This window comes from Chiloscyllium plagiosum, unplaced genomic scaffold, assembly GCF_037043375.1.
Source record: "Chiloscyllium plagiosum isolate Xiang-an unplaced genomic scaffold, Cpla_swu_hap1 HiC_scaffold_21, whole genome shotgun sequence".
Classification (NCBI taxonomy): Eukaryota; Metazoa; Chordata; class Chondrichthyes; order Orectolobiformes; family Hemiscylliidae; genus Chiloscyllium; species Chiloscyllium plagiosum.
Genome location: NW_028270159.1, coordinates 33,818,369 through 33,836,728, shown reverse-complemented (window position 1 = coordinate 33,836,728; position 18,360 = coordinate 33,818,369). Strand labels below are relative to the sequence as shown.

Genomic DNA, 18,360 nt, shown 5'->3' with positions numbered 1-18,360 from the left:
AAACATGAGGTACTCATTTTACTGGCAAAAACACAAAGGCCGAATACCTGAATGGTAAAGAGGGTGGTACAATGAGACTAGTTGGACATCAGTCGCTGGAAGTAAGCATGCAGACAATGAAGGTGACAGCTGGTATATTGACCTCAGTGAGAGGTTTCAGGTACAACAGCAATGATGATTGGCTGCAATTGCATAGGGCTTTGATGAGACCATATCTGGAGCATTGCAAGAGGTTTCAGTTTCCTTATCTGTGGAAGGAGGTTCTAGCTATGGAGGGAGTGCAATGAAGGCTAACCAGAACTGATTGGCAATGTTGGGGCAGCACATTGGCTCAGTGGTTAGCACTGCTGTCTCACAGCGCCAGGGGCCAAGATTCGATTTCACCCTCAGGCAACTGTGTGGAGTTTGCACATTTTCCCCGTTTCTACATGTGTTTCCTCAGAATGCTACAGTTTTCTCTCTCAGTCCAAAGATGTGCAGGTTAGGTGGATTGGCCATGCTAAATTGCCCATAGTGGCCAGGAAATGTACAGACTAGGTGGATTAGCCATGGGAAATGCAGTAAGACAGGGATAGGGTGGGGAGGCGTGTCTGGGTGGCATGCTCCTCAAAGCGTCAGCGTGGACTTGATGGGTTGAATCGCCTGCTTCTACACTGGCAAGATTCTATGACAGTACTATATATAAGGAGAGACTGAATCAGGTAGGACTATATCCACCAGAATTTAGAAGAGCTTGATTGTTGGGGGAAGAATCTCAGAAACCTATAAAATTCCAACAGGACTAAACAGAGTAAGCATAAGAAAGATGTTCCTGATGACTCAGAGTCCAGAGCCAAGGGTCACAGATTAAGGATTGGGGGTCAGCCATTTATGGCTGAGGCGAGGAAAATTTCTTCACCCAGAGAGTACAAAATCTGTGGAACTCTGCAAAAGAAAATGTTAGAGTCCGAAACATTGAATATTTGAGGAGGAATTAGATACAGTTCTTTGGACGAAAGAGACCAAAACCTATGGTGAGTAAATAAGAACAGGAGTTCAACATTTGGGTGAAGATTTGTAGCTCGGGTGCTCGTTGTTGTGGTTCTGTTCGCCGAGCTGGAAGTTTTTGTTGCAAACGTTTCGTCCCCTGTCTCGGTGACATCCTCAGTGCTTGGGAAAGCCACACACACAGACCAAGTCCTGAACTATGAAAGCAACCACCCCAACACACACAAACGAAGTTGCATCAAGACACTATTCAAAAGGGCCACAACACACTGCAGCACACCAGAACTGCAAAAAGTGGAAGAGGAACACCTGTACAAGGTATTCGCCAAAAACGGATACCCGCGCAATTTCATCAACAGATGCCTAAGAGAAAGACAACGGAATGAGGACATGCCATAACCTAAAGGACTAGCCACACTACCATACGTCAGGAGCATTTCAGAACTGACAGCCAGACTACTGCGACCACTAGGACTTATAACAGCACACAAACCAACAGCCACCCTCAGACAACAACTCACCAGAACGAAGGACCCGATACCCAGCATGAGCAAAACTAATGTAGTGTACAAAATACCATGCAAGGACTGCACAAAACACTATATAGGACAAACAGGAAGACAGCTAACGATCCGCATCCATGAACATCAACTAGCCACGAAACGCCACGACCAGCTATCCTGAGTAGCCACACATGCAGACGACAAGCAACATGAATTCGACTGGGACAACACTACCATTATAGGACAAGCCAAACAAAGAACAGCCAGGGAATTCCTGGAAGCATGGCACTCATCCACAAACTCCATCAACAAACACATCGACCTGGACCCAATATACCGGCCACTACAGCGGACAGCTGAAACTGACAACCGGAAGCGGCAGGGACAGGCCACTATAAATGCCGGAGGAAACACCACAGAAGCGCTTCACAGGAGGCTCCCAAGCACTGAGGATGTCACCTAGACAGGGGACGAAACGTTTGCAACAAAAATTTCCAGCTCGGCGAACAGAACCACAACAGGATATGGAGTTGGATGATCTGCCATGATCATATTGAATAGCAGAACAGGCTCAAATGGCCGAATAGCTTATGCCAGAGGACTGGATAAAGAACAAGGAAGTTGGAACAAACAGGAATGTGGAAGGAGAGAAAGAACACTGAAGGAACAAAATAAAAGAGATCCAACATACAAGTTAGATCACAATAGCAAAAGTACACAAGAGAAAATATAGAGAGGAGAATGATACAAAATGCACAAAAAGAGGAAACCTCACTAAAGAGACAGCGGGACTATAAACCAGGAGAGGGTATGTGGGTAGGGTAGGACCAAAGACAAAGATGAGACAGAAGCCCTTCCTGAAGAAGGGCTTATGCCCGAAACGTCGATTCTCCTGTTCCCTGGATGCTGCCTGACCTGCTGCGCTTTTCCAGCAACACATTTCCAGCTCTGATCTCCAGCATCTGCAGACCTCACTTTCTCCACAAAGATGAGACAGGCAGGTGGGTGAGGGATTCCAAACAGGATGCAGGCAGGTAAGTGAGTCATGCAGGAGAGAAAAACCACAAACAGAAACATGCAAGATGGTGCAAATATAAAAGAAAGAATACAATGAAAACAAATAATTAAGGACTGGTATGACTGCGCCATACAATTAATATTAATCTTTCCCCATTACCAAAAGGATAGGAGTTAAACGGTTCAAACAGAGCATGCCCGAAGCAGCAAATCTGCAGCTCAATGACAGAGGTTGATGGCTCTTGGTTCTGAACAGGAGATGAAGCAATTTGAACAGTTTTCTCAACATGTAGATTAGCTCCACGCCAGCAGAAAGAGAACTTAGGTAAAGTGAAAGATGGCAAAGAAGACAGATGGAGAAGAACAAAGCCTAGGTTAAGTATGGTTTGCATGCTGATTGGGTATGTGGTGGACCGTGTGAATATCACTGCTTACAAGCCTTCAGGCAGCAGGCAGAGAAGGTGACAGATTTCTGCTGGCAACCAAATTTGAGGAGGGCAATTCAAGGTCCCTCACGGTTGATGGATCAAAGACCTTTGAAAGGTCAAAGAAAGCCATTTTGAGTTGACTTATTTTGTTTGATTTATTATTGTCACGTACCTAAATACGAGTTAAACAGTTAGGGCAGGCAAGGACAAAGCAGAGAACTGATAGATTAAACTGCATTTATTTCAATGCAAGGGGCCTAACAGGGAAGGCAGATGAACTCAGGGCATGGATAGGAACATGGGACTGGTATCATACCAATTTCTGGATTAGTGGTGCTGGAAGAGCACAGCAGTTCAGGCAGCATCCAAGGAGCAGCGAAATCGACGTTTCAGGCAAAAGCCCTTCATCAGAAATAAAGGCGGAAAGCCTGAAGCGTGGGGACATAAGGTAAAGGGGGGTGGGGGTGGGGAGGAAGTAGCATAGAGTACAATAGGTGAATTACAGAAGCATGGCTTAGGAATGGACAGGACTGGCCGCTTCATGTTCCAGGATACAAATGCTACAGGAAGGATAGAAAGGGAGGCAAGAGAGGAGGGGGAAGTGGTGTTTTTGATAAGGGATAGCATCACAGTTGTACTGAGAGAGGATATTCCCAGAATTACATCCAGGGAAGTTATTTGGGTGGAACTGAGAAATAAGAAAGGGGTAATCACCTTATTGAAATTGCATTATAGATCACCTAATAGTCAGAGGGAAATTGAGAAACAGATTTGTAAGGAGATGTCATTTATCTAAGAATAATAGGGTGGTTAGGGCAGGGGATTTTAACTTTCCAAACATAGACTGGGACTGCCATAGTGTTAAGAATTTAGATGGAGAGGAATTTGTTAAGCACGTACAAGATAATTTTCTGATTCAGTATGTGGACGTACCTACTAGAGAAGGTGCAGAACTTTACTTACTCTTGAGAACTAAGCCTCTTGCTGAGATTTTTGTGTCATTGATAGTCACAGGTGAGGTGCCAGAAGGGCAGGTGACTGAGGTGTCAGTGGGTGAGTGACCATAGTCCTATTAGTTTTAAAGTTTTAAAATAGTGATGGAAACTGATAGACAGGATCAAAAAGATGAAGTTCTATATTGGAGAAAGGCCAATTGACGGTATTAGGAATGAATTTTCAAAAGCTGATTGGGGGAGATGTTCGAGGTTAAAAGGAATGGCTGGAAAGTGGAAAATCAGAAATGAGATAATGAGAGTCCAAGGACAGTAGATGCCTGTTAGGGTGAAAGGAAAGGCTGATAGGTATAGGGAATGCTGGATGACTAAAGAAATTGAGGTGAAAATGTGTTGCTGGAAAAGCGCAGCAGGTCAGGCAGCATCCAAGGAACAGGAGAATCGACGTTTCGGGCATAAGCCCTTCTTCAGGAATTTCTAAAGAAATTGAGGGTTTGGTTAAAAAGAACGAAGCATATGTCAGGTATAGACAGGGTAGATCATGTGACTCCTTAGAAGAGTTTAAAGAAGGAGTATACTCAAGAGGGAAATCAGGTCAATGAGGGGACATGAGATACCTTTGGCAAATACAGTTAAGGAAAACTCAAAGGGTTTTTACAAATATATTAAGGACAAAAGGGTAACTCGGAAGAATAGGGTCTTTCAAAGATCACCAAGGCGGCCTTTATGTGGAGCCGCAGAACATGGGGGAGATACTAAATGAGTATTTTGCATCAGTATTTACTTTGGAAAAGGATATGGAAGATATAGAATGCAGGGAAATAGATAATGACATCTTGAAAAATGTCTATATTACACAGGAGGAAGTGCTTGAAATGCATGAAAGTGGATAAATCACCAGGACCTGATCAGGTGTACCCTAGAGCTTTGTGGGAAGCTAGAGAAGTGATTGCTGGGCCTCTTGCTGAGATTTTTGTGTCATTGATAGTCACAGGTGAGGTGCCAGAAGACTGGAGGTTGGCTAATGTGGTGCCACTATTTAAAGAAAGGTGGTAAGGACAAGCCAGGGAACTATAGGCCAGTGAGCCTGACTTCACTGCTGGGCAAATTGTTGAAGAGAATCCTGAGGGACAGGATGTACATGTATTTGGAAAGGCAAGGACTGATTAGGGATAATCAGTGTGGCTGTGAGAGTGGGAAATCATGTCTCTCAAACTTGACTGAGTTTTTATGATGAAGTAAGAAAGAGGATTGATGAGGGCAGAACGGTAGACGTGGTCTATATGGACTTCAGTAAGGCGTTTGACAAGGTTCCCCATGGGAGACTAGTTAGCAAGGTTAGATCTCATGGAATATAGGGAGAACTAGCCATTTGAATACAGAACTAGCTCAAAAGGAGAAGACAGAGGACGGTGGTGGAGGATTGTTTTTCAGACTGGAGCCTGTGACCTGTGGAGTGCCACAAGGATTGGTGCTGGGTCCACTACTTTTTGTCATTTATATAAACGATTTGGACGTGAGCATAAAAGGTATAGTTAGTAAGTTTGCAGATGACACCAAAATTGGAGGTGTAGTGGACAGCGAAGGAGGTTACCTCAGATTACAAAGGGATCTTGATCACATGAGCCAATGGACTGAGGAGTGGCAGATGGAGTTTAATTCAGATAAATGCGAGGTGCTGTATTTTAGGAAAGCAAATCTTAGCAGGACTTATACACTTCATGGTAAGGTCCTAGGGAGTGTTGCTGAACAAAGAGACCTTGGAGTGCAGGTTCATAGCTCCTTGAAAGTAGAGTCGCAGGTAGATAGGATAGTGAAGGAGGCATTTGGTATGCTTTCCTTTATTGGTCAGAGTATTGAGTACATGAGTCGGGACATCATGTTGCGGTCGTACAGGACATTGGTTAGGCTACTTTTGGAAAATTGCGTGCAATTCTGATCTCCTCCCTATCAGAAAGATGTTGTGAAACTTGAAAGGGTTCAGAAAAGATTGACAAGGATGTTGCCAGGGTTGGAGGATTTGAGCTATAGGAAGAGATTGAATAGGCTAGGGCTGTTTTCCCTAGAGCGTCAGAGGCTGAGGGGTGACCTTACAGAGATTAATAAAATCATGAGAGGCATCGACAAGGTCTTTTCCCTGGGGTGGGGGGAGTCCAAAACTAGAGGGCATAGGTTTAGGATAAGAGGGGAAAAAATATAAAAGAGACCTAAGGGGCAAATTTTTCACGCAAAGGGTGGTGCTTGTGTAGAATGGGCTGCCAGAGGAAATGGTGGAGGCCAGTACAACTGCAACATTTAAACGGCATTTGGATGGGTATATGAATAGGAAGGGTTTGGAGGGATATAGGCCGGGTGCTGGCAGGCGAGACTAGATTAGGTTGGGATACCTGGTCGGCATGGACCGAAGGGTCTGTTTCCGTGCTGTACATCTCTATGACTCTATATTTGCATTGATTCAAACAGTACCAGATACCAAACTTTTCCATGCCTTTTCATACTTTTAAATTCCAGGGATGCCAAGTGCTTAAAATTATTCATGTAAACATGGGTAAACAGTAATAACCAAATAATTCCGCCAACTTGTGTACAATGAATTCTTGATGTATATGGTTAAGGTTATAAAGACAATGCTCCAAGTATAGCTCAGTTTTTTTTAAGAAATACGTATATAATCTATTCTGGTAAACAGTTATGTGGATTCTGATTTGACATATATATTCAGTTATAAAATTCAAGATCTCCTGCAATAAACTGTCCACACTGGATAAAAGGACAAACTTACACTAACTCAAGAGAAATTATTCAAAACTTCTCAGTTTATGATTCTAAAAATGTTTTGAATGATTTCTGTTTGCAGTGAGATTTTAAATGAAATTTTCCAAATGTTTTACTTTAAATTTTTGTTTTAGATCCAAATTTACTCAACTGCTAAATATGAAGGAAACCTTGTGCATGTTCAAGAGTCAACACTCATTGGACTGGAGATCGATTGTCTACGGGCTCTAAAATAGTTACAGCTGCCATTCCTGGTCATTCAGTTTCTAAATTAATTGAAACTAAAATCTCAGCTGTGTTTTTTTAAAAAAAAACAAATACTTACTCAAGATACTCCAAAAATTACAACACACAAATGAAATTGGTACTTTCTGCTGTGCCAACCACAGTTCATTGAATTATTTTCTACATTGTTTACAAAACTACTGATTCAGATCACTTGTCATATATATGAATGTTAATTTGTATAGGAGACTACAGAACAATTCTGAGCAGCCATAACCGACAAAATTTTCTTCATAGGATGAGTGATTTTTCTTTTCAGATCATATACAAAGTCAAATTCAGTGGTCCATGTAGTGCAATATATCCAACTGGAAATGCATCTTTCCATAAATAAATGTTGAAATCCAACACAATTTCAAAACCAAGATGATGCAAATGACCTCAAAGTGTAAATTCTTAATACACCAATTCATGGCACTGCTATAAATCCTGTTGGCAGATTACACAAAGTATTTGGGAATAAAGTTTCATTTTCAATCATAAGACCTTTCACCCTTGAGAGAAATGCATCTATGATCCTTGAATCAATACATGATCAGGTACACATTATTGCTTGAGATTTATTGTGCAATACCCCTCATCAGTTTTAAAAAGTCTGTGGTCATACTTTTTATAAACATTGCTAAAAATACATGCTGCACATCTGAAGGGTCCTGGAAAAGTGTGCTAAAGTTTATTTTAATTAGTCTTTGAAATTGAGTCTTTTTTAAAAAATACAGTACTGCACTGTATGCAGCTCAAATCTCAACTCCCCCTATTGGTCTCAGTTTGTGTTTTTGAGCATGCTTGTTGGAGATCATTTTTTCCACTGCAGATGCAGCCATTTTGTGGTCCAAACTTCTGGCAGGTATGTAAGGCTGCCATTTGCAGGCATAAGCATAGGGCTGTATGAGCTCTATCAATTTACAGTTAATTCCAAACAAAATGTTAATGAGCTGCAGCTCAGTTCTTGCATAATAAAAGGAACCAAAGCCTCAATACAGTACAAATTAATACCTAAATGCTACAAAAACTCCCAAGATGAAGGAAAGGTTGATTTACAGAAATGACTAAAGAGTAGCTTCTGGCATTATGGTCAGGTATCACATCAATCACTTTCAGGGATTTTATTCTTTGATTGCCAAAATGATTCAGGCGTGGTGTTAAAAGGGAGATATTAATTGAGAAACAGGCTCTCCACAATTAATTGCTGCACTACATACATGAACTATATTGAGTTGAATTTGAATGTACAATGATCTAAAAGAAAATATTACCCCTTTAATAAAATCTAGCAATGAACTGAAGGTAGACAACTTTAAAACATAGACTTAAGTATTTTAAGTGCTCTAAATTGGACATTTCTCCATTTAAGTTCCAACAAAAAAAATAAAAACAGTCATCAACATGTCATTGTAGTGCCAGATTTTTAATCATTCATCCAAGGCACATTCTATATTGCTTCATGTCTATGCTATGCTGTGACAAGGTTGCTTCAAGCCTGCCTTTTAAGTGTACTGGCAGCTTCTTAACCTGAGACAATACACAGACATGTTGAGTAAGAACGCAAGTACAACACCTTAAGTACTAAAGATTGCAATGAAATGCTATAAGAGATTCTATAGAATATAACTAGAAAGTATACCATGCAGGTATATTTGCAAATCAATAGCGGTCAAAGCACTGAGACAATAAAGCCACATTTCAACATAACCATATTTGGAAACTTCAGATGACCACAACCACAGTCAAGTTACTGTTGTAAAATAAAATTAACTGAAATCACGTGTCTTTTTTAACATTCACAAACCTTTCCCATATAATTTTTCAAATATGTTAAAGTAAGCATTAAAACAACAATTGACAAACGTATAGATTCGAGCAAAACATTTGCATCCAGCCAAAATTAACTCAAGCTCTGTAAATGGTCTTTTCTTTCTAAAAGATGTGACATGCTGTAAATTCACCCAACAATCTGTACAAAATACTTTCACCTCTGATTGTGTCATTTTACCAACAGTACTGTATAATACAAGAGATTATGGTCAAACTTGAATGTATTCCAAGTTGCACAACACAACTTGATCATTTAAAGAAAAACACAATGGAGTCTTTCATCAAGCTATAAATTCTGCCAATTTCACCCTTGCAGGTATATCTTTTGTATGTGTCATGTTGAAATTACATATTTCTTTGTATTTTCAGTTAGCTAGTATATCAATTCTTGAATATAGCAATGGTTGCAGTCCATCTCTGATCCAGCTCATACTCATTGCCAGCATTTAAAACAACATGTTGGCACAGAATATAATGAATCGTTACAATATTCCTAACTAAGAATACTTCCATGCTGTTTCTTCATCAGTCATTGAACAACACTCCAAGTTATAGACTATACATTCTTGAGAAAATAAATACTTACTTTACGCACTGTAATTATCAAGCTGTCAGTCAATATATCATTTTGGATCATGTCTTAATCCATTTCAATCTGATGCCACATTGTACAACGAATGTTCTACTGAACATTTCAGAGCTATTTTAGAACTATGAGTAAATTCATTTCAGCAACACAGGATAAACAATATTTATCTTAAAGAAATATATATTAGTAGAAAGAAAGAAACAGTTGACCAATGTTATTCCACAACTATGATCAACTCTGTTGTACTTACAACGCAAGTAAAATGCAAGATCCAAGCTGGTAAAAGACAACATAAAAATAACTAACATTATTGACCCACTACAGTAAACTGTGTTTATACTTGAAAAATTACACATGTTTCAGTAATCTGAAAAGCTCAAGAGTGTTATATGTTTAAATGGGACAACAGAATACACCATAAGACTTAATAGACTGTTCAATTAACAGGAGCAGACACAGAGGCTGGCATTGTCCCATTTTAGCACACTTCCAATAAGACACTAGATGAAGACATCAAAAACTCGCCAGAACATTACAACTACTGTAGGGTAAGACTTTAGACAGAAATACGTGCAAATTATGCATGTAATGAAGGAACTTCTATAGTTGTAAGCTTGATCACTTCCATCTCAATACTGTACAATAAACAAGTCAACTCATCTACCCCCCCTATAGGTTCAATTGCAAGTCTCTGAGCATGCTCATTGGATATAAATTCACTGCAGATTCAGCCATTTCATGGTCCAAGCTGCTGGCAGATATAAAGGCCTGCCATTTGGAGACTAATTCACTGTGCTACTATGAATCTAAAAAAAACAAATCTCTTCTTTTTTTTACAATATGAAACTTAAGATAAATTCAACTCTAAGTTACTGGAAATATATAGCTTCAAGATCTAAACATAGTCTTCCATTTTGTAAATTTCCACAACACCACTTACACAAAACAGAATTTGAAATACAACACCGTATGCAAATATCTAGCCCTACCTAACATTTGCAACATTAATTCACTGACAAGATTATCCAGCATCATGCACTAGTCTAATTTATTATGTTATGAAGAATGCAGCATCTGTTTTTGAGTACAGAATAGCTACTGGTAATATAAAGGCAGATTGGATGTAATCGACTATATACAAAATTGATGCAAATAGTGATGAATGCACAGACCTATCCTTTCTTTGCAACTTTACTACAGAGAAAGGTTAACCTTAACACAAGCATCAAGGCAAATCAGAACTAGGTTAGGCTACCAACTGTTCACTTCAATGTGACACTCAGGCAGGGTGGTTGGCATTGGGATAGCATAAAGTACTTACATAATTCCTAAAAGTCAATGAATGCTGGTTAAAGTCATTTAAAATACTTCAAAGCCACATTTACAAATGCAAAAAAACCTTATTTTGAACTCCCTTAACCCATTTTTCTGAATCTCAATCTCACAAGCTCAACTGAAAATAACAATTACCAATATTGAAAACAAAACAATGGTCACACCATTCTTAACTTGGTATATTTAAACAGGTTAAATAGAATCATAGAATCCCTACAGCATGGAAGTAGGCCACTCCTCCCATCGAGCCACACTGATCCTCCAAAGCGCATCTCACCCCCATCATCCCTGTAACCCTGCATGCCCTCTGGCCAATCCACCTCAACTGCACATCTTTTAGACTGTTGGAGGAAACTGACAGACACGGGCAAATGTGCAAATTTCATAGTCACTCAAGGGTGGAATTGAACTTGGGTCTCTGGCACTGTGAAGCAGCAGTGCTAACCATTGAACCACCATGCCACCAATACACTCAAAACAATTGTGTTTCTGTGCCAACAGGACAGACTAACATTAATCCTTTGATTAAAGGGCGGCACAGTGGTTAGCACTACTGCCTGACAGCGCCAGAGACCCGGGTTCAATTCCAGCCTAGGGCGACTGACTGCACATTCTCCCAGTGTCTGCGTGGGTTTCCTCCGGGTGCTCTGGTTTCCTCCCACAGTCCAAAAATGGCAGGTTAGGTGAATTGGCCATGCTAAATTGCCCGTAGAGTTAGGTGAAGGGGTAAATGTAGGGGAATGGGTATGGGTGGGTTGCTCTTCGGAGGGTCGGTGTGGACTTGTTGGGTCGAAGGGTCTGTTTCCACAATGTAAGTAATCTAATCTAAATTTGTGGTTAATTTTATCCATGCAAAAGCATATGAAACCATCATCAAAATCAACTGTAAATTCTGATTTCAAATATTCACAATAAGAATTGCAAGTGTCACCATATGCATTTGTAAGGCCCTGTTATATCAAGTGGAAAAGTCAACTCTAAATTCCCGCAAACAATTAAAAATAATTTCGCCATACTACTGACAGTAATCACACTACAAACAGACACAATGCACCACTGCTCCATGTCAAAACGTAAAAGTACATAAACAGAAGCTTCTGGGCAAAATAACACGTGATAAATCTGTGTGCATGGCCAAACTCTGTCAATGATCACTAAATTGCATATTTTAAATTAAACTACATAATGGAGCATGTTAAGCGACTTGGCTTTCATCATTAGCACCAATGCTGATGACAACTACATCAACAGTAACATACATCTTCCCTGGCTTGGGAATTACCATTTCCATCAGAGTCAACAGTCAAATACCAACAAAAATTGGAGATGCAACCACAGCTTCACTATGATTTTCAACTAATGTTAAAATTAAGACATTAAACTTTTTTCCAATAAGGTAGAACAACTTTTCATTGTAGTACTGGTAGTCAGAATGTATCTACCTCACATTGTAAAGAATTAAACATAGTGATTCAAAGAAGTTACAAAGATGTTAATAAAGATGAATAATCTTTCAAAGAAATTTAGAAGGGACCTTTAAGCAAGCAGTATCTTCTCTATTTTACACAGGCCTGTCCTGACCTGAATGAAGTGATTGGTCACTGTTTAAAGTGGAATCCCTGATCAAATATCAGTATGAAATACCATATAGCAAAGGCTTCTTACTTTTGCCTAATTAATGACAAGGGAAAATGAGATTTCAAAGCATACATTTTGGCACGCAAATCAGTAAATAAAGAAAGGATTAACAAGGCAAGGATTCAAATGTCCACCATTAAACCATGCAAATCTACCCTGTATAAGATAGCATACTATTGTAAATGTATGAACTGAGCAAGGTAATTTCATTTTAAAGAATGTCATAACATGCAGACAGAAATGTACTTTGACATTCACCTATAAAACAATGAGTTTGCTTTGCAGCTCTAGCAAAATTAAGAACTCGGTAATGCAGTTCACAATAAATCTTGAACCAATTTACTGTACCACTAATTATAAAACAACAAAATACTCAAGCCCAAAAGCATATCCCCATGATACAGCGCAAGACCAAGATGTCAATTGTTCATCCACAAGAAGTGGAAGCAGTTTTTTTCAAAAAAAATACTTTTTTCTTATCAATGTCAATATCAATGGTCACTGTACAAACAAAAGAATCTGCAAACATGCAAGAAGTGCAGAGATGTATATGCTATGCAAAAGACCACCTCTCCAACGTGTAAAAGCTCAACTTCCAAGAGGCTTCGGTTGACCATTGGGAAAGGTGTCCATCCATCCTCCATACTCTTATCTTCCCCCCTCCAAAAGCACTTTTATTTTGAACGCGCTGAGTGGCAACTGTCGAGTACAGACTCGCACGTTAAAAGGAAAACCACGCTGTTCTCATCAACCAGTGCCCGGATTGGGGAGGGAAGGGGGCGGGGGGGGGGTTGCTGGTGGCGAGGGAAAAGGGAAAAAAAGACTAACAATTAAAAAAAAAACTCTCTCTCTCTCCCTCCCTCCCACACACGCGCGTTTCCCAGCCGTTCGGCCAAACAAAAATCTTGTGGAGAATGGACTCGTCGTTGGAAGCCAGGCTTGCGTTCCGTCTGTTCGCCCCGGCGCCCGGGAACCAGCCTAACGGCTGCGCCTACGCTGGGGACGCACGGGCATCGCATCAGTTATACAGGGTGCGGGGCGGCAAGCTCCAGGGTTCCTCGGTCAGCAGGCCAAACTCCCGCCCACCCTTCATCCATCCATCCATCCCTCCCTCCCCCACACTGCCCTCTCCTCCTCCCGCAGCCCCTGTCTTTCTCTCTCTTACAACACAACGTCAAGCCTCCAACTTTTAATTTTTTAAAAAAGGACACAAGCTGTCGCCTGGTATTTGAAAAGCTGCAGGCGGCGCTCTGACTGGGGGGGGGGATGGAAGGTAGTCGGGTGAGAAGGAGATATTCCGTCCCCCTGCGGGCGGTGTCTGTGTGTGTGTGAGTTTTTTTCAGGTGGGTGATTATAATAGAGGGCGGAAGGAACAGTCGGGCTGGGGAGGGTGAAGTGTGAGAGAGAAAACTTGCTGCTTCTTTTTACCTCAGGATCCGGTGAAGCCATGGCTCAGGCTCAGCTCGAGTGACGAAGCGCCCGCCCGCGCGTGACGTCATCGCCGCCCGGAGCCACACTGTCTCAGCATGTATCTCACTGTGTGTGTGTATCTCACTGTCACTGTCTCAGGGTGTATCTCACTGTGTGTGTATCTCATTGTCACTGTCTCAGTGTGTATCTCACTGTCACTGTCTCAGTGTGTATCTCACTGTGTGTATCTCACTGTCACTGTCTCAGTGTGTATCTCACTGTGTGTGTGTATCTCACTGTCACTGTCTCAGTGTGTATCTCACTGTGTGTATCTCATTGTCACTATCTCAGTGTGTATCTCACTGTGTGTGTGTATCTCACTGTCACTGTCTCAGGGTGTATCTCACTGTGTGTGTATCTCATTGTCACTGTCTCAGTGTGTATCTCACTGTGTGTGTGTATCTCACTGTCACTGTCTCAGTGTGTATCTCACTGTGTGTATCTCACTGTGTGTATCTCACTGTGTGTATCTCACTGTCACTGTCTCAGTGTGTGTCTCAGTGTGTGTATCTCACTGTCACTGTCTCAGTGTGTATCTCACTGTGTGTGTGTATCTCACTGTCACTGTCTCAGTGTGTATCTCACTGTCTCTGTCTCAGTGTATATCTCATTGTGTGTGTATCTCACTGTCACTGTCTCAGTGTGTATCTCACTGTGTGTGTGTATCTCTGTCACTGTCTCAGTGTATATCTCACTGTATGTGTGTACCTCACTATGTGTGTGCCTCACTGTGTGTGTATATCTCATTGTCACTGTCTCACTGTGTATCTTACTGTGTGTGTGTATCTCACTGTCACTGTCTCAGTGTGTATCTCACTGTGTGTGTATCTCACTGTCTCAGTGTGTATCTCACTGTGTGTGTATCTCACTGTCACTGTCTCAGTGTGTATCTCACTGTGTGTGTAAATCTCACTGTCACTGTCTCAGTGTGTATCTCACTGTCACTATATCAGCGTGTATCTCATTGTCACTGTCTCAGTGTGTATCTCACTGTCTCAGTGTGTATCTCACTGTCACTGTCTCAGTGTGTATCTCACTGTCACTGTCTCAGTGTGTATCTCACTGTGTGTGTATCTCACTGTCACTGTCTCAGTGTGTGTCTCTCTGTGTGTGTGTGTATCTCTGTCACTGTCTCAGTGTATATCTCACTGTATGTGTGTACCTCACTATGTGTGTGCCTCACTGTGTGTATATCTCATTGTCACTGTCTCACTGTGTATCTCACTCTGTGTGTGTATCTCACTGTCTCTGTCTCAGTGTGTATCTCACTGTGTGTGTATCTCACTGTCTCAGTGTGTATCTCACTGTGTATGTATCTCACTGTCACTGTCTCAGTGTGTATCTCACTGTGTGTGTAAATCTCACTGTCACTGTCTCAGTGTGTAACTCACTGTATATGTGTATCTCACTGTATGTGTGTATCTCACTGTCACTGTCTCAGCGTGTATCTCACTGTCACTGTCTCAGCGTATATCTGAGACAGTGAGATACACGCTGAGATAGTGACAGTGAGATACACACACAATGAGATATAAACTGAGACAGTGATAGTGAGATACACACACACAGTATCTCACTGTCACTATCTCAGTGTGTATCTCACTGTGTGTATATCTCACTGTCACTGTCTCAGCGTGTATCTCTGTCACTGTCTTAGCGTGTATCTCACTGTGTGTGTATCTCATGTCACTGTCTCAGTGTGTATCTCACTGTCACTGTCTCAGTGTATATCTCATTGTGTGTGTATCTCACTGTCACTATCTCAGCGTGTATCTCACTGTATGTGTGTATGTCACTGTGTGTGTGTATCTCACTGTCACTGTCTCAGCGTATATCTCATTGTGTGTGTATGTCACTGTCTCAGTGTATCTCACTGTGTGTGTCTATCTCATTGTCACAGTCTCTGTGTGTATCTCACTGTGTGTGTATCTCACTGTCACTATCTCAGTGTGTATCTCACTGTCTCAGTGTGTATCTCACTGTCACTGTCTCACTGTATATCTCATTGTGTGTGTATCTCACTGTCACTGTCTCAGTGTGTATCTCACTGTGTGTGTGTATCTCTGTCATTGTCTCAGTGTGTACCTCACTGTGTGTGTACCTCACTGTGTGTGTGTATCTCACTGTGTGTGTGTATCTCACTGTCACTGTCTCAGTGTGTATCTCACTGTGTGTGTGTATCTCTGTCATTGTCTCAGTGTGTACCTCACTGTATGTGTGTACCTCACTGTATGTGTGTATCTCACTGTGTATGTATATCTCACTGTCGCTGTCTCAGTGTGTATCTCACTGTGTGTGTGTATCTCACTGTCACTGTCTCAGTGTGTATCTCACTGTGTGTGTATCTCGCTGTCACTGTCTCAGTGTGTATCTCACTGTGTATGTGTGTATCTCACTGTCACTGTCTCAGTGTGTATCTCACTGTGTGTGTCTGTATCTCACACTCACTGTCACCGTCTCAGTGTGTATCTCACTGTATATCTCACTGTCACTGTTTCAGTGTGTATCTCACTGTGTCTGTATTTCACTGTGACTGTCTCAGTGTGTATCTCACTGTGTCTGTATCTCACTGTCACTATGTCTCACTGTGTCTGTATCTCACTGTGACTGTCTCACTGTCTGTATCTCACTGTCTCAGTATGTATCTCACTGTGTCTGTATCTCACTGTCACTGTGTCAGTCTGCATCTCACTGTGTCTGTGTCTCACTGTTTCTGTGTCTGTATCTCACTATCACTGTGTCTATATCTCACTGTCTTACTGTCACTGTGTCTGTCTCTCACTGTCACATCTCACTATGACTGTCTCACTGTGTCTGTATCTCACTGTGTATCTCATTGTCAGTGTCTGTATCATGGTCTCTTTTATTGTGACTGTATCTCAGCCTCACTCTCACTGTGCCTGTCTGTATCTCACTGTCTCACTGTAGCTCTCTGTGTCATTGTGACTGTCTGTATTTCACTGTCTCAGTATCTCGCTGTCTCATATCTCACTGTGACTGTTTCTGTGTCTCACTGTAACTGTCAAACCCTGTGACTGTGTCTATCTCACTGTTTCACTATGACTGTCTGTATCTCACTGCGACTGCGTCTCACTGTGTCTGTATCTCACTATCTCACTGACTCAGTGTCTACATTTCACTGTCTCATTTTGTCTGTAACTCATTATGACGATATCTCACTGTCTCTGTCTGCATCTAACTGTGTCTGTGTCTCACCGTGTCTATATCTCACTGTCCTACTGTGTGTCTGTATCTCACTGTCTCTCTGACTATATCATTGTGCCTGTATCTCATTGTCTCGCTGTGTCTGTATGTCACTATCTCACTGTGACTGTATCTCAGTTTCACTGTGACTGTATCTCACTCTTTCTATGTCTCTCACTGTGACTATCTGTATCTCGATGTCTCACTGTGAGTAGATCTCACTGACTATATCTATCTCACTGTCTGTATCTGTGACTGTAGCAGTGTCTCACATTGTCTCACTGTGACTATACCTCACCGTCTCACTATGACTGTCTGTATCTCACTGTCTCACTCTGTGTCTCACTGTGTCTGTATATCTGTCTCACTGTGTCTGTATATCTGTCTCACTGTGTCTGAATCTCACTGTCTCATTGTGACTGTGTCTGAATCTCACTGCCTCATTGTGACTGTCTGTGTCTGGATGTCACTGTGACTGTGTTTGGGTCTCACTGTGTCATAACTGACTGTATTTCATAACGTCTGTAGCTGACCTTGTCTCATTGGCTATCTATGTCTGATTCTCTCATTGTGCCTGACTGTCTCATTTTGCCTGATTGTGTCTGTGTGTCATTGTGACATGGTGTATTTTTTATCTATATTGTATTGTGACTGACTGTCTCTGTCTCTGAATTTAGTGGAAGAAAGTGAGAACTGCAGATGCAGGCGATCAGTCAAAAAGTGTGGTGCTGTAAAAGCACAGCCAGTCAGGCAGTATCCAAGGAGCAAGAGGGTGGATGTTTCGAGCCTAAGCTGATGAAGAGCTTATGCTCGAAATGTCGATTCACCTGCTCCTCAGATGCTGCCTGACCGGCTGTGCTTTTCTAGCACCACACCTTTTGACTCTGTCTTTGAATTTAACCATGTCTCATTGTCTGACAGTAATTATGTCTCATTATTACTGTGTTTGACTGTGTGCCAGCTTCTCTGTCTAATTTTAACTATACCTGACTGTGACCTATTGTGACTGATAGTCTGCCTGTATCTGACTATCTCTGACTGATTCGTAGTTTCTGACTAATTTTCTGTATCTGACCATGTCTCATTGTGACTGTGTCTGACTATGTCTCTTTGTGATTGTGTTTGTATCTGACTGTGTCTCATTGTGATTGACTGTACCTGACTATCTCATTGTGGATCAGTGGTGCTGGAAGAGCACAGCAGTTCAGGCAGCATCCAACGAGCAGTGAAATCGAAGGTTCGGGCAAAAGCCCTTCATCAGGAATAAAGGCAGTGAGCCTGAAGCGTGGAGAGATAAGCTAGGGGAGGGTGGGGGTGGGGAGAGAGTAGCATAGAGTACAATGGGTGAGTGGGGGAGGAGA

General features: G+C 41.6%; 1 protein-coding gene across 7 annotated transcripts in view; it reads right to left on the bottom strand.

The window, feature by feature from the left end:
- The window catches only part of LOC122564772 (histone-lysine N-methyltransferase EHMT1-like), a 144,565-nt gene extending 130,757 nt beyond the window's left edge, over positions 1-13,808 (bottom strand). For 2 of the 7 annotated variants that reach the window (XM_043719978.2, XM_087998492.1), the window contains exon 1: positions 12,895-13,259. In XM_043719978.2, coding sequence (XP_043575913.1) covers positions 12,895-12,969 — 75 coding nt within the window. In that variant the 5' untranslated portion in view covers positions 12,970-13,259. Of the gene's footprint in view, positions 1-9,602; positions 9,904-12,894; positions 13,268-13,753 lie in introns of those variants that run through there. The other 5 variants (XR_015760738.1, XM_043719980.2, XM_087998491.1 and 2 more) reach the window with 5 other exon arrangements.
- Positions 13,809-18,360: the final 4,552 nt, after the last annotated feature.